Source organism: Sporothrix schenckii (genome assembly GCF_000961545.1).
Source record: "Sporothrix schenckii 1099-18 chromosome Unknown Cont42, whole genome shotgun sequence".
Lineage (NCBI taxonomy): Eukaryota > Fungi > Ascomycota > Sordariomycetes > Ophiostomatales > Ophiostomataceae > Sporothrix > Sporothrix schenckii.
In genome coordinates this window covers 1372285-1393879 of record NW_015971143.1, presented here as the reverse complement: position 1 = coordinate 1393879, position 21595 = coordinate 1372285, and the positions used below count along the sequence as shown (strand labels likewise).

General features: G+C 57.5%; 6 protein-coding genes across 6 annotated transcripts; 4 read left to right on the top strand and 2 right to left on the bottom strand.

Moving 5' to 3' along the window:
• Positions 1–20: 20 nt before the first annotated feature.
• SPSK_01512 (uncharacterized protein) lies at positions 21–2252 on the top strand (the record flags this gene model as incomplete). The annotated part of the gene is made up of 2 exons (XM_016728423.1): positions 21–93; positions 361–2252. 2 exons carry the CDS (start codon positions 21–23, stop codon positions 2250–2252), a joined length of 1965 nt encoding a protein of 654 aa, XP_016589973.1.
• Positions 2253–2514: 262 nt separating this feature from the next.
• Positions 2515–4098, bottom strand: SPSK_01667 (pH-response regulator protein palC; the record flags this gene model as incomplete). Its single annotated transcript, XM_016728574.1, has 1 exon — positions 2515–4098. One exon carries the CDS (start codon positions 4096–4098, stop codon positions 2515–2517), a length of 1584 nt encoding a protein of 527 aa, XP_016589972.1.
• A 906-nt stretch (positions 4099–5004) lies between these two features.
• SPSK_01578 (alpha-1,3-glucosyltransferase) lies at positions 5005–6897 on the top strand (the record flags this gene model as incomplete). Its single annotated transcript, XM_016728487.1, has 1 exon — positions 5005–6897. The coding sequence occupies one exon, from the start codon at positions 5005–5007 to the stop codon at positions 6895–6897; it is 1893 nt and encodes a 630-aa protein (XP_016589971.1).
• A 2102-nt stretch (positions 6898–8999) lies between these two features.
• On the top strand, positions 9000–10355 carry SPSK_01738 (uncharacterized protein; the record flags this gene model as incomplete). Its single annotated transcript, XM_016728644.1, has 3 exons — positions 9000–9679; positions 9755–9816; positions 9886–10355. The coding sequence occupies 3 exons, from the start codon at positions 9000–9002 to the stop codon at positions 10353–10355; spliced, it is 1212 nt and encodes a 403-aa protein (XP_016589970.1).
• A 4301-nt stretch (positions 10356–14656) lies between these two features.
• SPSK_01381 (serine/threonineeeee-protein kinase/endoribonuclease IRE1) lies at positions 14657–18709 on the top strand (the record flags this gene model as incomplete). The annotated part of the gene is made up of 1 exon (XM_016728296.1): positions 14657–18709. The coding sequence occupies one exon, from the start codon at positions 14657–14659 to the stop codon at positions 18707–18709; it is 4053 nt and encodes a 1350-aa protein (XP_016589969.1).
• A 630-nt stretch (positions 18710–19339) lies between these two features.
• SPSK_01897 (nucleoside-diphosphate-sugar epimerase) lies at positions 19340–20200 on the bottom strand (the record flags this gene model as incomplete). The annotated part of the gene is made up of 1 exon (XM_016728796.1): positions 19340–20200. The coding sequence occupies one exon, from the start codon at positions 20198–20200 to the stop codon at positions 19340–19342; it is 861 nt and encodes a 286-aa protein (XP_016589968.1).
• Between the last annotated feature and the right edge of the window lie 1395 nt (positions 20201–21595).

Below are 21595 nucleotides of genomic sequence, written 5' to 3'. Positions count from 1 at the left end.
CTGCACCTGTAGCAGCTGCCATGCCAGACCCCCAGAACGGCCCCTCGCCTGACGCGGCGGAGCAGAAGAAGCGTCGTGCCTGTGATGAGTGCAGTAAGTCTCCGAAACCCCAAAGTCTGCGATCTCACTCCATGTTCTGTCTTGTTTGTGTCCGAGCTGCTATCGGCATAGCCCAGCATAGCTGCTGCATGGCACTGTACCACACCTCGCTGTTTGTTTGTTTGCTTATGCGTTGCTTCGAAATGTATTTCGAAAAATTGCCGACGGACTGTCTTTGAAATTCACACGGCTGCTTGACCCTCGTATTTCGTCATATTCTGTACCAACGACAAAGTCTGCTCACATAAGATTGTCATACAGGAACCCGCAAGCTTGCATGCACCAAAGAGGCCGATGGCTGCCGCCGCTGCAGGCGGGAGGGCATTGCCTGTATCTACTCGGCCCAGAAGCCCATGGGCCGGCCACGAAAGCGGCCACGAACCGATGAAGAAGAGAAGACAGCTGCTGATGCTGCTGTCCCAGCTGATAGTGGCACTGTCAACGTGGCCCACAACGCGCCTGACGGCGATGTGGGCTTGTCGATCCTGGCCGATCAAGTGTCGTCGCCGGGCTTCACGTTCTTTGATTTTCTCGGCATAGGCGACAACAACGCCCTTGATCCCAATCTCATACAGCAGCAGCACACCACACACGAGGGTCCAGTCCCTACCAGCGTCCATACACAACCTGTCACGTCATTTCCCGCTGCAACTTCAGCCGTCTCCGGGCCTTCACCGCCATCGACAGCACGGCACTCCCCAATGCCCACTACCACACGCCGCTACGAAGGGATTTTCCCGCGAAGCCTGTTCGGCATCAACTTTTCCGATATAGACTTTAATACGGGCCCGACTGATGCCATGGCCAGCGGCGTGCCGACGCCCCCGACCCGAACAGACAGCAACGGCAACAGCAACAGCAACGGGGAATCACCGAGCGGCGGGTCAGATGTGCCAACACTCGCTTCGAACGGCAGCCAGTCATCACAAGCGACCGAGACACCTGCATCAAATCAGCCACCACGACCTATGGTGACTCCGGGGCTGACGCCTGGGTTGGCCGGGACCAGCCCACACGGTTGGGTGGTGCGTCAGGCCTCCTTGGGGATTCTGCCGCCGTCGCCAAAAGCCATTCCTCAGCAGCTGCCACCGCTGCCCACTACTGCCGAGGCTGCGCCATCTGCATATGATAGCGAAAACAATGGCCAAAAGAACAATGGCGAGCTGCCGCCGTTCGAGCCGAAGGCATACCCGTTACCAGAAGGCACACCCACACTTGTCGGCGGCATACCGACAGTCCCGCCGGTCGATGCCTACAGCAAGTCGTCGGCCGCGTGGCTGCTCACCGCACCCAACCGTGTCTGTGGCTGCCTCGCCCGGCTGTACCTCGCACTCGATTCTCTGCAGCACCTGCCCACCGAAGTCGGACCGGCCATGACGGTTGCACGCAACGCCGCACATACGGCGCACGACACGGTCCTGTGCCCAAGCTGCTCGCCACCGCATCTCGACCTGTACGTCAAGCCGCCCGTACAGGCGTTCCAGAACCTTATGATTTTAAGTGCGCTGTTGCCCACCATTGCGCACGCATACCGGCGCATCGTGGCCATGGTCGACGAAGAGGCGCAGCGTGCGGCTGCAGCAAAGGAACGGCTACCGCTGTCGCTGACGGAATACGGCGGTGTGTGGGGCCACATGGCCCGGTGGGACAATGTGTGCGCGCAGACGTCGTCGATGGACAACTGCGTGGTGGATCCACCCCTGTGGCGGCTGGTGGTGCGGGCGCTGCTCAAGATGGACGTGTATGGTGTCCATCTCGACCGCGACGATATGGACGAGAAGGAAGCGGCAGACAGCGCGGCGGTTGCGCAGCAAGCCATGATGGCCACGGGCGTTGGCGGTCCCTCGCCGGCTTCGGACACGGACACGGCTAATACGTCTCCACGCCCGGAACGCAAGACCACCGGCGGGGCCAAGGCAAGCTTCTTCATGGTGCCGGTCCACTTTGGCCTCAAGGACATTGCTGAGATGATGGAAGAGCGATCCAAGATGCGGCACAAGTTCTTGGACGACGCATACGACGCAGGCCTGATCAAGACGCACGACGAGGGCGGGGAATGTGGCTACCATCGGCTGCCGCCGGGCGAGAAGCCCAACTGCCAAAAGGTGATTGAGATGGCAAGGCAGGAGATTGATAAGCTCGTGATTGTGTAGATGTTTGGATGCGCTGTATTTTGGCTGTATTAGGATATAACATGAAAGGGAAAAGGGAAAAAGTACAATACCCATGAGTTTACAACGGAAAGCAGGATAGTCTGGTCGCAAGAGGAGACATAGCATTGGGTTAAGGCGATCTTGGATACTATCATCTCGATATTTTGTGGCAATATTTACAGAGTGTCGTCTAACAACGTCGCTATGAAAAGAAATGCACCTGAAAAACCTATCACGTCGCCCTTCCTATTTGTTTTTTTCATTAAAAATAGGAGCTGGGTGCCGCAGACTGCCTTCCAGAGGTTGGTAGCTCCGGGCCCTCGTCGTCGGAGCTGACCAGAGTCGTACCATCCATCTCGTCGCCCAAGGCATCCAGTGGGTCCCGCGGCGCCCGCATGGCTTCCAGGACGGAGGCATCCAGTTGAGGCCGGACCATGGGCTGCACCGTGGCAAACTCGCGGCCCGAGGGCATTTGGGCCACCAGGGGCCCGGCTGGCGGGATCCGCTGCGTGTTGACGGTGTCGTTTTGTTTGGTCCATTTGGCGTCGAGCATGGCCAGCACGCGCGTTTCTTCGAGCCGGCCGGCGTCGCCGCCCCAGCCGGATCCGCGCTCGACGCGCTTGTCCTCCTTTTTTTCGCGCTTCTCGGCGCGGTCCTTTTTGAAGCGGTCCAGCAGGCTCTTCTTGTCGGCCGCGGCTGCCAGCGAGGAGGACGGGCTCGCGCTGCCCCATCCGGCCGCGCCGGCCGGTCCACCGCCACCGTCCCTCAGCTCCAGGAGCGCGCCGTGCACCCATGCCAGGGCCGTCCCCGTCTGGCCGCCCAGGTCGGCATCAATGGCAAAGAAGCGACAGGCCTTGGCGCGGCTCGTGTGCCGCAGGTCCTGCAGGTAGCGCACAAACGCGCGGCTGATGCCCGCGACGCCGGACACGCCGCTCGCGGCGCGGGCGGCGTGGTCCGCGGCGGCCAGACACAGGCGGGCATAGAGGTGGGCGCGCACTTTCGGCAGGTCGGGCGCCTTGTACATCCACTCGCGGTCGTGCTCGTTGCGGTCCTGCGCGACGGCCGCCGGGTACGGGTCGTCCTTGAGAACGGCCACGAGGGTGGCCTCGGCCAGAGCGAGCGCGGCGAGCGACCGCAGCGTGGAGGCAGACACCTCGGGCGACGGGGCGGCGGAGGCGGCGTACGACGAAGACGCGGCAAAGGTGGTGGCAAACGAAAACACGCCGGCGGCCGTCTGCAGGTGCTTCAAGGCCGTGGCGAGGGCCGCCTTGCGCTGCTCGCTGCCGACGGGCACGACGGAGGTGACGACGTAGAGTGGCTGCAGGGCCGCACGGGCTTGCAATGTGTAGGCGTGGCCCAGAGCTGCGAGGACAAAAACGGCTTCGGCGTCGAGCGCGGCCTGGTTCAGCGGAATACGCACCCGCGGCGGCTCTTTCCCGGGTAGGCGTGCTTCTGCGAGGACCGGCCGCCACTCGAGGCCGGGGCCGGATGCTGCTGCGGGCGCCTGCGCGGATCTAGACCCGGACTCGGGTCCGGCTGCAGCCAGAGGTCCCGGCCCCTTGTTCCTTCGCTGTGGCAAGAGGGAGACTTGTACGTCCCTGTTGCGCCCCGCCAGACCGTCGGCCAAGGCAATCAGGTACGGCAGGTAGTCTTCGAGACTTGACACGACCAGGCCGAGATTGGACGACTGCGTCTCGGGCGGCATCCGCTTGTGGCGCTTCAGCGTGTCGCGGACAACACTTCGGTAGGTTGATGCGGTGCTCGGCAAAGAGGGGTGTGTTGGGCTATCAAAGGCTGTTGTGAAGACAAAGGCCGACGTGGTCGGCAAGACAAACGGGTACGGCATGGCGCGTGGTCAGGGATGCGTCCGGCGGCGTCCTGTGTCGAGTTGGATACGACAAAAGGAGGCTTTCTGTTTGCATGATTCCAAGAGACGCTTCAAGAGGCGATGGTTGTCGCACCTGCCGTTTGAGCGTCGCATTGTGCCCAGAAGCTTGGCATAGCTTTCGGCAGGTGGTCGTCTTTGGAGGTGGTGGGGCGCTCTTGCACGCCAAGGCGAATGCCCAAAGGGGAAAGTGCAGGTACAAGCTGTGCGTTTAGCGACGTGTGGCCGTTGATTAGCGCTATTGGCAGCTTTCTGCCCCTGTAGTTGGCCCCTGTCCACCGCACCTTGTTACAGTGAAGGAGCATCGCCGGTTCGGAGACATTTGCTGATTTTTGTTTGTGCATACTGTATAGTCCAATAAAACTACTTTACCTGGATTGTCTCTCATCTATTGTCTCTTTGTACTTTGTGATCCAGAGGCTATATTTTGTTTGCTTTCTTCGTCCTGTAGTATTAGTATCACATATGGTGCGTGTCCGGAGGCTGTGCATTTAGAATACAGTAACGTCACTCCCTAAAGTAGCGACGCGTCTTGTGCTTTCCTTTTCCGTTGCATCCAAGAGCTTCGAAATAGTGGACCCTGCACCCGAAATTGGCCAGATTTCGACCTGCCATCCACACACTTCGTCAGACGACCTTCCGACAACACGGCATCTGTCCGACTACAACTTCTCGATACAACACGCCCGACCGCACCGCTCATGCTGCCATCTGGTGCCAGTTCAATGACAACCCCATAAGTCGGTCAATTCCCTCCTCCGACCGCAGCCGAGCTCCCCTGTCCTGGTACGTTCGATCTCGTTCTTCGCGGATCCGTCTACATCGTCCTCCGTCTTCTACCCCCTTTCAACGTCTGGATCGCCCACGATGGCTGGCCCGTCACCATCCCCGCACAAGCCGCGGCGGAAGCCCAAGAAGACCGGCGTGCTGGCTGACCTCGACGCGAACAGCGGCACGAGCAGCAACGGCAACGGCGGCTCCGTGGCGGAAGGCCTCATCCGCTCGCCGGCCTACCCCCTCGCCGCGTTTTTGTGGCCGGCACGCGGCTCGGTCTCGCAATGGGAGCTTCTGCCGTTGATTCTGATGGTGGTTGGGCTGTTTCGGTGGGCCGCCGGTCTCTGGGGCTACTCGGGCTTCAACAAGCCGCCGCAGTTTGGCGACTACGAGGCGCAGCGCCACTGGATGGAGATTACGACGGCGCTGCCCGTGTCGCAGTGGTACTTCCACGACCTCGACTGGTGGGGCCTGGACTATCCGCCGCTGACGGCGTACCACAGCTGGCTGCTCGGCAAGGTGGGCGGCCTGATGGACGCGTCGTGGTTCGCGCTGCATACGTCGCGCGGCCTCGAGACGCCGGCGCTCAAGATTTTCATGCGGGCGACGGTCTTTGTGTCCGAGTACCTGGTATACATCCCGGCCGTGGTCATCTTTGTGCGGCGCTTTAGCCGGCTGAGCGGTGTGGCGTCGTGGACGGCGTCGGTGGCGCTGGTGGCGGTGCTTCTGCAGCCGTCGACGATCCTGATCGACCACGTGCACTTCCAGTACAACACGGTCATGCTGGGCCTGGTGACGGCGAGCATGTCGAGCATGCTGGCCGGACGGCTGCTGTGGGCCGCCGTCTTCTTTGTGGCGGCGCTCGGCTTCAAACAGATGGCGCTGTACTACGCGCTGCCCGTGTTTGCCTTTTTGCTCGGCACCTGCGTGTTCCCGCGCATCAATGTGGGCCGCCTGCTGGGGGTTGCTGCTGTCACGGTTGTGGCGTTTGCGCTGCTGCTTCTGCCGCTGGTGGCCGGCACCATCTACGACCAGCGGCGCGGCATCCGGGCCCACGCCGGTCTTCCAGCCAACGCGGTCGTGCCGCTGCCGCTCTTTGCCGACGTGTTGGAGACATACCTCGATCCCAAGGCCTTCTACTACCCCGTCGTCGAGCAGCTCGTCCAGATGGTCCACCGCGTCTTCCCGGTCGCCCGTGGCCTGTTTGAGGACAAGGTGGCCAACTTCTGGTGCGCGGCCAACGTCGTCATTAAGCTGCGCGCGTACCCGGACGCGTTGCTGCAGCGCGCGGCGCTCGTGGCCACGCTTGCCTCCATCCTTCCGCCCAACCTGATTCTCTTCTTGCGGCCCAGCCGCCTGCTGCTGCCCTACGCCTTTGCTGCCACCGCCTGGGGCTTCTTCCTGTTCAGCTACCAGGTCCACGAGAAGAGCGTGCTGCTCCCGCTGCTGCCGACGACGCTGCTGCTGGCCGGCCACGGCGGCCTCAGCGGCAGCACACGCGCCTGGGTCGGCTTTGCGAACCTGCTGGGCGCGTGGACCATGTTTCCCCTGCTCAAGCGGGTCGACCTGGCCGTGCCCTACGGCGTCCTGACGCTGCTCTGGGCGTACCTGCTCGGCCTGCCGCCAACCACTGTGTCGGCCTACTTCCCGGGCGCGGAGACGTCCTACCACAGCAGCAGCAACAACAACAACAACAGCATCGCGAGCAGCCAGAGCTCGTCCGCCAAGACCGACAGCAGCGCCAACCTCTGGGGCGCCGCGCTGATCCACGGGCCCTTTTACCTCGCCATGGTCATGTGGCACGTCCTGGAGGCCACACTGGCACCACCTGCCGACAAGCCCGACCTCTGGGTCGTCGCCAATGTGGGCGTCGGCGCCGCCGGCTTCGGGATTTGTTACTTGTGGTGTCTGTGGCGCCTGCTCGTGGACAGCGAGCTGCTGCCGCGGTCCTGGTTCAAAACGGACAAGAAGGTGAAGAAGCAGTAGGGGGAGAAAGAGGGGAGGGGGAGGTGACGTAAGTGTGTGGAGGGTCTCTGTTTTGTATTTTGTGTTCTATGCATGCCGGCCCCGGGAAAAAAGGGGCTTGCACAAAGATACCATCGTTTGTTCTCTTGTTCTTTTGTTCTTTTGGTGTCGTGGTCTTCATGTTTGTTTCCTTTTGTGCATTATTTACAGGAGGATAATAAATTTGAAATTCAGTAAAACCCAGGAACCGCACTTTTACTGTTCGGATCCCGTTGAGATCTGCTCTTGGCAGCTTCTTGTCCTTGCCGGTTTTCCGAGTCTTTCGGCCCCGTCCCTACTTTTTGGCCGGGTATGATTCACTGCGCAGACCATCTTTATGGAGACAGTATGTGGTGACTTGTCGGCCATTTACGTTGTGGCTTCTCTTTCGTGCTCTATTTTGCTATAGTTTATCATCAACTTGACATGAATTATATTATTCGATGATCTCCATGTCATCGCCTTCGCGTCGGAGAAATGTGGCAGATCTAGAGATGGGTGACGTAAGCGCCGGCCACCCGACACCCAAGCTTCCAAGATGACTGCTGCCCTGCTGCCCACCATTTCTCGACATGTCTGTGGCTTCTACCGTATCTGGGTTTCCTTCCAGAAGCAATTTATGGGGGAGACGAGGAGGAACGATGAGACCCGACAAGGATGACGACAGCGGAGTAGGCGACGTTCAGCCTCGGGACGTTACTGTTTTGCAATCTGCAAGGCGGATCACAAGAAGGGAAACCAAGGTTGGAGATGGAGAAAGCATGGGAAAGCGTAACAATGACGCGTGGAAGGCGAGTAATGCATATGGGACAACGGGAAACAGGAGACCGCCAACTGCATTTATTGCATATTCGTTTCTTTTCTGTCGTCTCTCCTTTCTCCCCTCCTTGGCCTTCTTTGGCCACAGATCGACCGGGTAATATGCGCTGCGGAAAAGAAACAATGGCAAAGGCCATTGGTGTAGGGCAGCGAGCATCAAACAGTCCATTCGTGTATCTGGGAAAAAACTGGGAGAAAACAGGAGAAAGCTGGAAGATACTGGAAAAAACTGGAAGAAGTGTCAGAAAGGATGGAGCAAGAAAGAAGGCAAGCATGCGAGAATGCTGTTCCTGCAGTTTCATGATCTTTTATTTTGTTCTGCGGATTTCTCATTCAAGTTTAATACAAGCATATTTGAATGGAAGCTGTGGCTTCTTTTTTTGTACGTTAGATGTCGACAAATGGCATTTTGAAGAATTGAGGTATTGATTCTTCTGATTTTCTTTTCGTTGTTCATAGCCCGATTCTACATTTTCGCCAAGCTATCATCGCAACATTTAGACCATTTTCTCCGCGTTAGTTCCTGATCGCCGCCGTTGTAGTTTCATCCTAGCCAAAGGGCAGGCATCATGGTGCAGGATGTCAATTAAATTCGTAAACATAATGAAAAACATCAAATAGTCAACCTGGATCTACTCGATGTAACATATGTCGTGAATACGGCCGAAGAACAATGCAGAGCGTAATTCTGTCGGTGTACGTTGACCTCATGGAAAAAAAAAAAAAAAGAAAGAAAACGTCAATTGCAAAAGGTGAATTCTGATCGACCTCTTCGATCTACACCTTGGCCGGAAGAGTCGGCCGCATACTATACCACTTGCCATTGCCCAGATCTCATATTCTGCGACCGTTGATTTTCGACTTGACACTCGAGCCAGCCCCCAGTCGCGGGACAAAAGAAGAAGGAGACCCTGCTTGCCGAACCAAATATCTTTCAATAACGTCTTTTTTGATTTGTTTTGACTTTCACCTGGGATCCGCTCGTTTTGTTTGTTCTTGACTTGGTTTTGTTACTTTCCTTATTATATCGTTTTCGTTCTTTTCGTTCCTTGACTGACAACATTTTTGTGATATGTACAATTTGACCCCATCTAATTTTCTTTCCATTTTTGATATCCTATTTTCTCGTCGTCTGTCGACACGTCTTCTCTCACCAAACTATTGAACAGTCCTGTCATTCGGATTTGTCTTCGTCCATAATCGGTTCATCGACTCATCCTCGTCGACGAGCATGTCGATATAGAAACCAACCCTGGCGGTTCACCATGACGACCCTTGCATCGCCCTCGGCGGCTGACCTCCCGCACGACGACTACGGCCCCCAACTCGTCGCCCTCAGCTGCGCGCTGTTGCTGGCCGCGGCCCTGTTCCTCGTCCTCCGCATCGTCCTCAAAATCGTCCACCGACGTGGCCTCTGGTGGGATGACTATTTGTTAGTGGCCGCGTGGCTCGTCTTGACCGCCGCCGTGGTCTTGAATATTGTCGACGTCGGCTACGGCTACGGCCGGCACTCGTGGGACGTGGACCCCGTGCACATTCCCGCCATTGTGACCAACGGCACCCTGAGCGGCACGCTCGTGCTGCTGGCGGCCTGCTGGAGCAAGACGTCCTTTGCCTTTACGCTGCTGCGGCTGCCGATTGGGTGGATGCGGCCGCTGGTGTGGACGATTATCGTTACGCTCAACGTGTCGATGCACTTGAGCGCGCTGTCCATCTGGATCGAGTGTCCGGCTGCGCCGCCGTCTGTCTCGGGCCTCGGCATCGACACGGGCGACCGCCTCTGCATCCCGATCCCGCTGGCCGTGCAGTATGGCATTGCCGTTGGCGGCTACTCGGCGGCCGTGGACTTTGTCCTGGCGCTGCTGCCGTGGAAGATTCTGTGGAATCTGCAGATGCAGCGGCGGGAAAAGATGGGCGTCCTCATAGCCATGAGCATGGGCGTATTGTGAGTACTGAGTCCTGCGCATCCCCGTGTTGTCGTAGTCGTTGCTCCCACGACCATCGTGCTAACATTGCACAGTGCCGGCCTCTCGGCCGCCATCAAGACGACAAAGATAGCGACACTCGAGTCGCCAGACATTAGTATGCCGCTCGTCCTGTCCCCGCCCGCGTATGAAAATTAAAAATTACTAACCCTCCCTCCCTCCATAGTCGACAGTGTCCAGCTGGCCGCGTGGGGCATGGCCGAGGTCGACGTCACGATCATGGCAGCCTCCATTCCCATTTTGCGGGCCCTCTTCCGGCCCGGCACCTCCCGCCGCGCACCCAATATGAACAATTGGGACGATATCATGGGCGTGACGGCAGCACAGCGGCGGGGCGCAGCAGCCGCCGCAGCCGCCGCCGCGAACGTGGCCTGCTCTGTGTCAACGGACGCAGCAGCAGCAGCAATAGCAACTGCGCCTATGACATCGCCACCAGAGAAACGCTGGCCGCTGCTGACGCCCAAAAGTGTGCGGTTCCCGAGTCTACACGGGAGTGGGCGTGCCAGCCACACAAGCACGAAAGAAGACCTTGAGACCGATTTCGACTTTGATGCTGAAGACGACGACCTGAAGAAGCCGGCAGCACCACGGTCCTCCATTTGGACCTATGTCAAGTCTCCACGATCGTCTGTATAAATGATGGTATTCATTATTCCATTTCTTTTTACGTTCTCCCCCTTGTTTTCTGTCCTTTGGGTAATTAATGGGTTTCTTTACGGACACTTGGAGTTGTAAATGCACACGGTAGGCAAACGCCCTTTATGCTCGTTTGCATGGGACAACACAGACATGGATATCGTTCTGGGTATCATGGTATGGGCCAAGGGGCGCTCGGGAATGGATGGGGATATTTGGTCTTTGCTTTATGGTTCGTGTCCTTTAATTCATTTCTTTTGATCCTGCTCTTTTCAAGACATGTAACGTAAGTCGACTGGTGGATGCTCACGACAATTGACAACTAAAACTCGACAAGCGACAAGCGACAAGCGACAAGCGACAATCCACTGTCAGTCCTCTTCCCGGGCCATCTATGTGAGGCACGGTTAAGCGGCGTCGGCTTACCTCGTGTTTGTGACCCACGACAGGTGGACCGAGTGTACGCCCTCCTCGACGCCCTTTCTAGGCGAGCCATTTTCAACATGTCACAATGAGATGCCCATATGTACTGAATATTGACGCATGCCGAGGACTTTCGAGTCTCGCGTATTATGCGTTTGCATTGCCCATGCCCCGTCTTAACAAACATGAACTAAGGTGTGTGAAATAAACGAGGCCAGTCGCTTTGCTTTTCCCCAGACTGACCAGCGGGATTGGACCCGGCGACATGGTCTCTCTTGGCTCGACAAGCGCTCCATATCTTGCGTCGCTGCCGTCAATGCAACGACTCCACCGGGTTTCTGTCTGCCGACTGCTCGCCCAAAAGGTTGCGGCAGCGGTGGAAGAGATGTCTTGTTCAGCACTGGCAACCTAAACGATCCCCAAAGAGAAACCAGCGGCGTCACATAACCTTCCACCGATCCGGTAGCATCTAGATTGCCTGTCGAGACGATCGTTTGGGTTTCTTTCGTGGTCTTGACGTGGCACACTGCATCAACCTTGGTTTACGCCCACGGCAGTGAGGGACATCATTCATGGCTGTTCATTTTTTTTCTTTTCATCCCCTTTCGTTGCTTCTTCTGTTCGGCTTCCTTTATCGGCTCACTTTGAAAATTCTGTGAGACAATGGCGACAGTCGAGTGCCATCCCTGGGCTCCAAGCTTGTCGAGGTCGTCGAGGTCGTCGTGATTGGCCTCGACAGTGCCCATTGATCGACCTTGAGGACGGGGAGGACAGGGTTCACATCGCCCTCGCTCGCCCGACTTGTGGATCTTTTGTGGACCTCTCGACATGCTGTGAGACAGTTCCGTCGAGGACTTGGCAGAGACAACGCAAGACGACCGAGATAGACGATGGGATATGTCCACCAATATGGGCAATACAATAAATCGTATGCTCCCCCTCACAGATGAACGTATATGTCTTCACGTATCCCTCGTCACTGTTTTGTCTCATGTCACTGTCTGGACGAGCCGTTGGCATACTCGGCAGCAGCGAGGCAATTGCAAAAGAGCGGCAGAAATCGACGGACACTTGTAGCCTGGGGGACAAACGGCATACAAGACATGTGATCTACGACTTAGCAGTCATAATAAGAAGAGCGGCTGTAAGGACAACTGTGTCAATACTGGGTTCAATAAGTGTGAACAAGAATGTCGCGTTTGAGAGAGATTGGTCTGTTTCCTTTGCCGTGAACAGGGTGGACAATGTAAACTGTCGTGGATGTTTTGGCGATGCTTCTGTTACGTCTTTTCGTCTTTTCGTCTTTTTTTCATTTTCATTTTTCATATATTTTTTTGATGCCCGTTTTGGCACTGTTCGGCAGTGTCTGGGGAGTCGTTTACGGGCGAAAGAGTGGCCCGCCTCCCCGTTCCCGCCTCCCCGTCCAAGTCCGCGTCGTTAGCACAGAAGCACAGTGAGAAAACAGCACTGGAGACAGGATCAGGCCACACAACGAGGCAGCTAGGGCTTAGTGGCCGGCAGCAAAATAGCGCACTCCCGGCCGGCGCTATTTTTCGTTAGGGCGCTTCTCCCTGGCGTTGCAAGTGTTGCGAGCGGGGCACACTCAGGGCCTGGGGTCGGCTGGGCTTTTGAGCACCTGTAACTAAACCACGCTATATTTGGGACACGACATGGTTCACTTGGCCTGGGATGAGAGTCCCGCACTGCGTTCGTATTTTTGTTTTTTGGTGGCTGGGTTTAAATTGCACCGGAGTGACGTCCGCGTTACAATTCAGCGTCTATGAAAGGCGCAAGAATGTACCACATGCGGAATATGAAGACAAAAGTAGACATAAGGCAAGACGCAATTCAAGAGGCTGGAGGACGGCAGGTGTAGATGAAAGCAGAGCATGGGATTGACTGAAGAATTGAAGGGATACGAAGAAGGGCGAAGAAGCTGTGAAAAGAAGCGTGAAAAACAGCAAGGGGTTTAAAGCGTGTTCCTTTTTGTTCAGGTTCTTTGTATTTTTCATCACTCTCTGCTATCAAGACACTCTCTTAACACGGCACAGACGGACTGTAGCCGGTGGAACTAATTTAAATAAAGGCAAGGTTGGCAGAAGAAGGACGAGGAAGACCTGAGAAAAAAAGATGGCTGAAAATTAATGAAATAATAAATACATAAATACTCCGTCAATAAACAAGACGTGACATGACCGGGGCTCTGAATATGCCGCGAGTCCATAGTTCTGACTCGCCACCGAAGCAAGTCCACAATGAAGAGAAAAATGCGAGCATTGTCTGAAAACATTGGAAAGGTTCAAAGCACAGACAACCAGAAGCAGACGCAAAGACGTGGACGGTACGTGCCCGTCCGCACAGTATGTACACTGTATCCATGTCGCCTTTTCAGCGGAGCCTGCGCTTTAAATACAGTGCGCCGATGTGTTTCACGTTCTGCCCACCCTTGCATACCAGCATGTCAGAACGAAGCAGAAAACATGGAGCCGCCACGAAATCCCACGAAAACACAAAAGACTGAAAGGGGACAGGCCAGAATAGGGGCTGCAGAAGATGTGCATCCCAGCTGGCGGGGCTCCAGCTGCCACTCTCACCGTGCTTGTGTCGGCATATGACTGCTTTGGGCACAGGTGACGAACAACAGAACAGCAGCAGAGCTTTTGTTCCTCGCTTCGCCTTCTTTGACCGTCTCATCCCTGCCAACAGAATAGATGTATCTTGCGACGAGCTGCAGGTTTGCATCAACAATAAAAGCAGGAATGACAAGCGGACCGCAGTACAATGACATATGAAAACGCGGCAGGTCGACGACCGGCAGTGGCTGCGACCCGTATTGAGGGGCGTGCATGTTACGGCTGCGTGGAGACCATTTGCAAACAGCGTGGAGCATGTTGTATGCTGTACAATACACTCAATATATCGGAGAATGGAGGCTGACGAGGATGACAGGAAAACCAAAGTGAAAAGAAACGGTAAAATGCCAAGTATCAAACTGGCCAAATCAGGCCAAATCAGAAGAACGCCCTCAGCTCACTTTCTTCCGTAGCTCGAGCCGTCACGTGTTGAGACGCGACTTGTCCGTGCACCGTCTTCTGGTGCATTCTACAGGTCACCCACTACCAGGACCGCCCGACGCACTGTGGACAGCATCCCACAGCGCCCACCGTCCAGGCCCTGTGTTTGTCTCTGTCCTCCCGGTCCGCCCGCTCATCGTTTGCTTTTCTCACCCCCTCGCAGGTGGGGCCGCGGAGTGTGCAGCAACGCCCTGAGTCCTAAATACGAATAGGTACAGAAAGTGCCCCCCAGCCCACATAGTTTCGTCGCTTTGCCCTACTAGGGCCGCCCAGAACGCCGTGCACAGAAGTACCAAGGAAGGCACCATCCAAGACAAGTGCGACGGACAACATACGACTTGCTACCCTCCTACCTTCCTTCCATTCTCACCAACCAAGCCCATACCCATCGCTCCTTCTCCGCCAGCATCCGCTACCAACACGCCCGTCACCCACACAAACCTGTTTCATTCTCCTCCCTTTCGACGGCCCTCCTTTTTCCTTTCTCGACGCCTCGACTCCCTCCATCGTTTCCAACCCATTCCTTTCTTTTCGTCGTTCTTTTCTCTCCCCATTTCGCCAATTTTCGTCGATTCCTCTTCCCTTCTCTTCCATCCTTTTATTTTTACCGTCGACGAGCCTCCACCTCCCCATTTTGGTCCACATCGCCACATCGTGTCGAAGGAGCCCGGCCTCCTCCGACTCGACTCTCAACAACAGGACCAACACCTCTTATCTACCTTATCCTCATCTTCTCGGTGTGTCGACGAGCACGCCGGGAATCGGGGCCGATGTAAAGGCTCCTCGTCGCCCACTCGCACCACCATGATGCGCAGGCGGCCCGGAGGTCACAATGTTGGCCAACGCATGCTGTTCCTCGCCATCGCCCTGTTTCTCTTGAACCCGGCCCTCGTCCATGCTCAACAGCAGCAGCAGCAGCAGCCGCAGCAGCAACAACGACAACTGGACAAGAAGGAGCCAAAGCAACCACAGGAGCTAAACGAAATCAAGGAACCGAAAAGCCACCCTAACATCCGCACCGCCGTCGCCAGCTATGTCTCGCCCGCCGAAGCCGACGCCTTTGCGGCGGCGGCCGCCTCCGCCGAGACCGTCGAAACCGTCGAGATTGAAACGACAAAAACCAAAGCACAGCGGCCCAAGACGAAGTCAAAGTCGCTGACAGAAGAAACGAGCCCGGCCTCGCAGCCGAGCGTCTCGTTTTCGACATCCACCGGCCAATCCGCACGATTGAGCCAGGCGGCCACGCCCGACTCCAAAACTGAAAAGTCGCAAAACAACAACAGCAACACCAAAAATACGAAAAACGCAAAAAATAGTAAAAACACCAAAAACACAAACAAATCCAATGCCACTGTAGCTCCGGATCTGTCCGTTCGAGCACCTTCTCTAGCGCACCGGGACCTCGATACCGTCGACTCCTCCGACGGCCTGGGCCTCGCTTCGCCGCATATTGCGCGGTCGCTGGCAGACTGGGAAGTGGAAGACTTTGTTCTTCTGGCCACCGTCGACGGCGACCTCCACTCACTCGACCGCAAGACCGGTAAGACCCTCTGGCACACCGAGAGCGAGAAGCCCGTCGTCGAGACCATCCACCACCGCTCCGCCGTGTCCGTCGACGACAAGACCTACTCGGCCCTCGACCACTGGACCTGGGCCGTCGAACCCTCTGGCAATGGCGCCATCTACGCCATGATTCCGGGTGCCACCGGCCTCGCTGAGACGGGACTGTCCATGAAGGCCATTGTCGGCCAGGAGCCCTACCACGACCGCAAGCACCCTGTCGTGTTCATTGGTACCAAGGACTCCACCATGATGACCCTGGATGCGGCCACCGGCCATATACGCCAGTGGTACGGATCGGGCGACGCCGACGGTATGGGCAGCGACAGCGGCGACAACATCCCCGAGAGCTGCTCGCGCCCGGGCGACTACTTTGACGACGGCACGGGCGGCAGCGGCGGCGAAGAGTGCTTTGTTGGCGGCACCATTACTCTGGGCCGCACCGACTACAAGGTCATTGTCCGCCGCACCGACGGCACCAAGATTGCCACCCTGCGCTACTCCGAGTGGGGTCCCAACAACTACGACAGCGACCTGCACCGCCAGTACCGCCAGCCCTCCGACAACCGCTACATCACGGGCAAACCCAGCGGCGACGTCTATGGCTTTAGCGTCGCGCCCCGCACCGGCGATGTCAAGCTGTCCTTCACCCACCGCCTCGAGACCCCCGTTGTCCGTGTGTTTGATGTTGCCCGTCCGCCGAGTGTGCCCCTGAGCAGCAACCCGGACCTTGCTCTGCTCCCGCAACCACCGCCTCCCGTCGAGGACGAGGAAGACGCTAGCTTGCGCCGCGCTTCCGTGTTTGTCAACCAGACCGAGACCGGTGGCTGGTACGCCCTGTCCGGCTCGGCGTACCCGCTGATTGTCGACAACACGCCCGCCGAGTGCACCCGCCGTGGCTGGTGGGTCCGCCACCAGGACACCTTTTTGCCCGCCGAGTACAGCGCCGCCCTCACTGGCAAGCACGTGCTTGCTTCGAGCAGCCGTAAGAGGCGACCCCTCCTGGCACCCAATTACCCGACGCTGCCTGGCAGCGACGGCTCGTTTTCTCACGACGAAGACAAGGAGCGCGAGCGCGAGCGCGAGAACGGGTCCACAGTGCCCCTGACCCTGCCCGGCTCGTCCGAATCCTCGTCGTCTTTCGGCGACCAGGCAGCTGAGTCGGTCATCGCCAAGGTCAAGGAGCTTCCTCAGGTGGCTGCGAACCGTGTCTTGGACTTCTTTAGCAACCCGGTCTTTTTGATCGCGGTGACTGTCTTCTTCTTTGTTTACCACAAAGACCTGCGCCGCTGGTACAACCGGCAAAAGTCGCAGTGGTGGAAGGCGGGACAGACGGCGCGTGCAGAGGCCGAGGACGAGTCTTCCATGGAGGCTGTGGAGACCGACACAAGTGAAAAGACACCCGAGGCGACCAGCGCCGAGGTTGTACCTGACGGTGGCGCCAAGGCAGTGGAAGCCGACAGTGCGACGGACACGACCGAGTCCTCGCCTTCGTCGTTCCCCGGCGCAGAAAAAGAGTCGCCCGACTCCATGGCCAGCTCACTGGAGGATGTGCGCGCATCTGCATCGCTTCCCACTGCCGAGACGTCCGCCGCGTCGCCATTGGCATCACCCGTAGACGATTCCACCGCTGCGGCAGCATCTCCCTCGGACGGCACGCCGCCTCCACATTTGGACGGCGCGCCCGCGGAGCCGGAGAAGGAGAAGAAAAAGGCCCATCGCGGTCGCCGTGGCGGCGCTAAGCACCGCAAGGGCGGCAACGGTAAAGCCAAGAGCGAGGCCTCGCTTTCGCGCGGGGACGACGCCCCGCCGCCGACGGTCGACGAGGTCGTCGGTCAGGCCAAGAGACTTGGCGAGCACACACTGCCGCTGGAGCCCGATATTCTGACGGTGTCCAATGCCAACGCGGGCATCAACGACATGGAAGAAGTGTCCACGCCCATCATGCGCATGGGCAGCCTCGAGGTCAATCAGAACGTCCAGCTGGGCACGGGCAGCAACGGCACTGTCGTGTTTGCCGGCAAGTTTGACGGCCGCGAGGTCGCTGTGAAGCGCATGCTCATCCAGTTCTACGACATCGCCTCCCAAGAAACCAAGCTGCTCCGCGAGAGCGACGACCACCCCAACGTCATCCGCTACTATGCCCAGCAGCAGCGCGCCAACTTCCACTACATTGCGCTGGAGCTGTGCCAGGCCTCGCTTGGCGACGTCGTCGAAAAGCCCGGCCAGTTCCGCGAGCTCGCCCAGGCCGGCGAGCGCGACCTGCCCAACGTGCTGTACCAGATCACAAGCGGTCTCAACCATTTGCACGCCCGCAGCATCGTGCACCGCGACCTCAAGCCGCAAAACATCCTCGTCAACATGAGTGCGGACGGCAAGCCGCGCATGCTCATCTCCGATTTCGGCCTGTGCAAGAAGCTCGAAGGCGGCGCGAGTTCCTTTGGTGCCACGACGGCGCACGCGGCGGGCACGAGTGGCTGGCGCGCGCCCGAGCTGTTGCTGGACGACGATGCGCGCGACAATGGGCAGACCATGGTCGAGTCGGCCATGTCGACGCAGAGCGGTGTCAGTGCCACGTCCGGAAGCGGGCTCGTCCACAACCCGGACGGCACCGTCAGCCGGCGGGCGACCAAGGCCATTGACATTTTCAGCCTGGGTCTTGTGTTCTACTACGTCCTCACCAAGGGATCGCACCCGTTCGACTGCGGCGACCGCTACATGCGCGAAGTCAACATCCGCAAGGACACGTACAACCTGGACGGCCTGGATGTGCTGGGCGACTTTGCCTTTGAGGCCAAGGATTTGGTCGAGCACATGATTAGCCGCTCGCCGCAGCACCGCCCGCGCACGCGTGCCGTCATGGCGCACCCCTTTTTCTGGTCGCCCAAGAAGCGTCTCGCCTTTTTGTGCGACGTCTCCGACCACTTTGAAAAGGAGCCGCGCGACCCGCCCTCCGAGGCGCTCGCGAGCCTCGAGGCGCTGGCCCCGGACGTCTGCCGCGGCGACTTTTTGAAGCGCCTGCCCAAGGACTTTGTCGACTCCCTCGGCAAGCAGCGCAAGTACCGCGGCGACCGCCTCCTGGACCTGCTGCGGGCCCTCCGCAACAAGCGCAACCACTACGAGGACATGTCGGAGCCGCTGCGCCGCATGGTCGGCGCGCTGCCCGAGGGCTACCTGGCCTTTTGGACCATGCGCTTCCCGAACCTGCTGATTGGGTGCTGGGCGCTGGGCATCGACTGGGAGTGGGCCGACACGGACCGGTTTGTCGACTACTACCAGCCGGCCGGCGGTGTTTGAGGGCACCAAGGAGAGAGAGAAGGGGCTCCGACAGGACGACATAAATTGATCAACCGCGTTTGCTATGTGGATACGATTTGGATACTATTTGGATACGACTTATGGATGGCGGTTGCATACATTGCGTGCGCGTTTTCATTTCATTTCTTTTCTTTTTGTTATTGGTAGTTTTCTTTTGGATTCAATACAACTCTTGGATTATCACGCCATTTATCAAATTCATGCCAGCATGAAGTGCCTGTCCAGTGCCACCACAGTTTTCTAATCGAGTTGTTGACATGTCCTAACGGCCCGCCATGCAGAAATCCAAAATCAAGATGTCATATGTTGGACATTGTGCTAGGATTCCTGACTTCGTCTTTTTCTCGGTTGATTCATATCTATTTACTCGAAAAATCACCCGTGGCACAAGGTAAAAGAAGCCCTACGACTGAAAGAAAGATGTTGACCTTACGGATTCATTGAGTCTTTCGAGAGCGACGAGCATTTTGGACACGAGACAGTCGGATGCCGAGTCTTCATCAATGTGCGATTTCATAGAAGATCATTTGACAATGCAATACAAACCCTGACAGTACAGAATAGATATCCAGGCATTTCCCGACGTAAACAAAAAACACCCAATCTCAATCACAATCCCATCAACCGCCGAAAGGCCGAGTTGTTCACAATGTGGAACCGGCTGCCGACGGCCTCCACGTCCTTGCGCTTGGCGGCCTCAGCGGCCAGCGTGGCAATCGAGTACTTGCCCATGGCCGTCTCCGCCAAGAACGTGCCGAGCGGCAGCGTCGGGCTCAGCATGCCCGGGTAGACGGTGCGCAGGACGGGCAACAGGGCGGCGCCCATGATTTGGTAGGCCAGCGAGGGCGGCTTGGGCGCAAACGGCGCCAGGGCGGCGTGGCCGTGCAGGTCGACACCGCCGGGGCGAACGGACAGCGCCAAAAAGGGACGGCCGGCAGGCGCCGTGGCGGCGTCGCCGGCCGGTCCATTGGTGATGTTGGCGAGCGCCAGCTCGGTCTGGCCCTTGACGACGCCGAACCGCGCGGTCGTCCGCCCGGGCTTGGTCTGGGCGCCCTCGCCGGACACGTACACAAACCGGAACGGGTCGCCGGCCTTGGCGTCGCCCTGCCCGTCGCCGGGCGGAATCTTCTGGAACGCCGCGGCCGCCGCCAGCGGGTAGTCCTTGGTGATGACGACGTACTCGTCTTTGCTGACGCTGAGCTGGGAGATGCCGAGGGCCCAGACGACGCCGGCCGCCCCCTTCAAGTCGTTTTGCAGCAGCGCGTCGTCGTACGTGCGAAAGTCCTTGTGCAGGATCACGCGCACGCGGTCCTTGCTGGCGACGGGGTCGTTGGCCTGGATGCGGGCGTCGAGCTGCGGTACCGGGCGGCGCGACAGGATGGAGATGCGCGTGATCTCGGGCATGCCCAGCATGGCGTCAAGGACGGCGCCGCCGACGAGGCCCGTGGCGCCTGTCAGGATCAAGTGCATTGTGGCTGTAGCGTAGCTGGCTGATTTCAGATATGTGCGTGCGAGGTGTGAAGTTGGCGATGCGCTGTGATAATACCTGTAAGGCCTGTAGTATAGCGCTTGGCGTTGGGCTACGGCAAGTGCCGAATGGTCGTGTATGATGAGCCACGAGAACCTGGAAGGGAACGCCCAATTTAAAGCAGATCCAGACAGTGGCATGAGGATCCGGATTCACCTTTTCTGTCCCTTGCCGACGCCCGGCGGATCCTCTTTGCGCCGCGTAAGACCTTGTTGTCGATGATTGCTCGCTGGCGTCAGCATAAATCGATTTGCGGTCTGGCCGCGCCGTATTTCGTAGAAGGGCATCTTTTAGCGTGGAAATGTGGAACTAGGGGGGACAGCCAAGCCCTACGTCTTAGATGCAACGTCAAGCAGAGAAGCCTGGCGTAATTACGAACCAAGCACCGCCAGCAAGCGACGACGGTTGTCACACGAGCGCCCCGATCCGACCATAAAGGCAACGAAGACAACAAAGACAACATCGGCATGGCATGGCACAACGAGCATGGGCATCGGGGCCTTGACGGCCGTGTAGCCGAGCTTGAGGATCATGGTCGGCAGCGTGTCACAGCGAGTAGCTCAGCCATAAGCTCAGTGAGACGTTGGACGAGCCGCCCCACCAGAAGATCACCATCATAAAGTACTTCTGACGTGTCGGTGGACTCGGCGTTATCAACGTGAAAGTGCATGCTCAAGAAGGGAGATAGTTGAGAGGAAAATCGAGTCGTATTGTTACCTTCGACTTTTTGTCTTTCGCCAGTTGGCCACCGCTGACTCAGCTTTGATTATACCTTGAAGGCAGAGCAAAAGAGAGACAGCCTCCACCTGTATTAAGGAGGCAGAATGCTGCCAAGCATGTATAATAGTGATAGGGAGATGAAGAGATGATTGTATATGGGTGTCTTTATTTATTTGCCTTTGTATGATTGCTTTCCCCCTCTCCCCCCCCCCNTCCCCCCCCTTTTTTTTTTTAAATCAAGTCGAACTTAATAACAAGGCGATGAGCAAGGCTCAATGCCTCCAAAGGTGATGACACACATCGAGATGAGGCTAAGGTAGACAATGTCAACTAACAGACGTCAAATAAAGATAAGTTATCTGTATCATGCCATGTGTAGGACGGGTCGCTCCTTCCAGTGTACCAAATATCAAAATGACCTCGCCAGTTCTTGCCACGTGCTTTGGTTGTTCTTTCTAGTTTCGTTGCTCTTTCCACACTTGCCCGCCCACACACTTGTGCACCCATGAGCGTGTCTTTTGCCTTCTTCGTTCTTTCCTGAACTAGAGGCCGAGTACCCGATCAGAGATGGAAAACATTTCACCCTTTTTTCGTGATCGTTTCTTCGTTTCCAACAC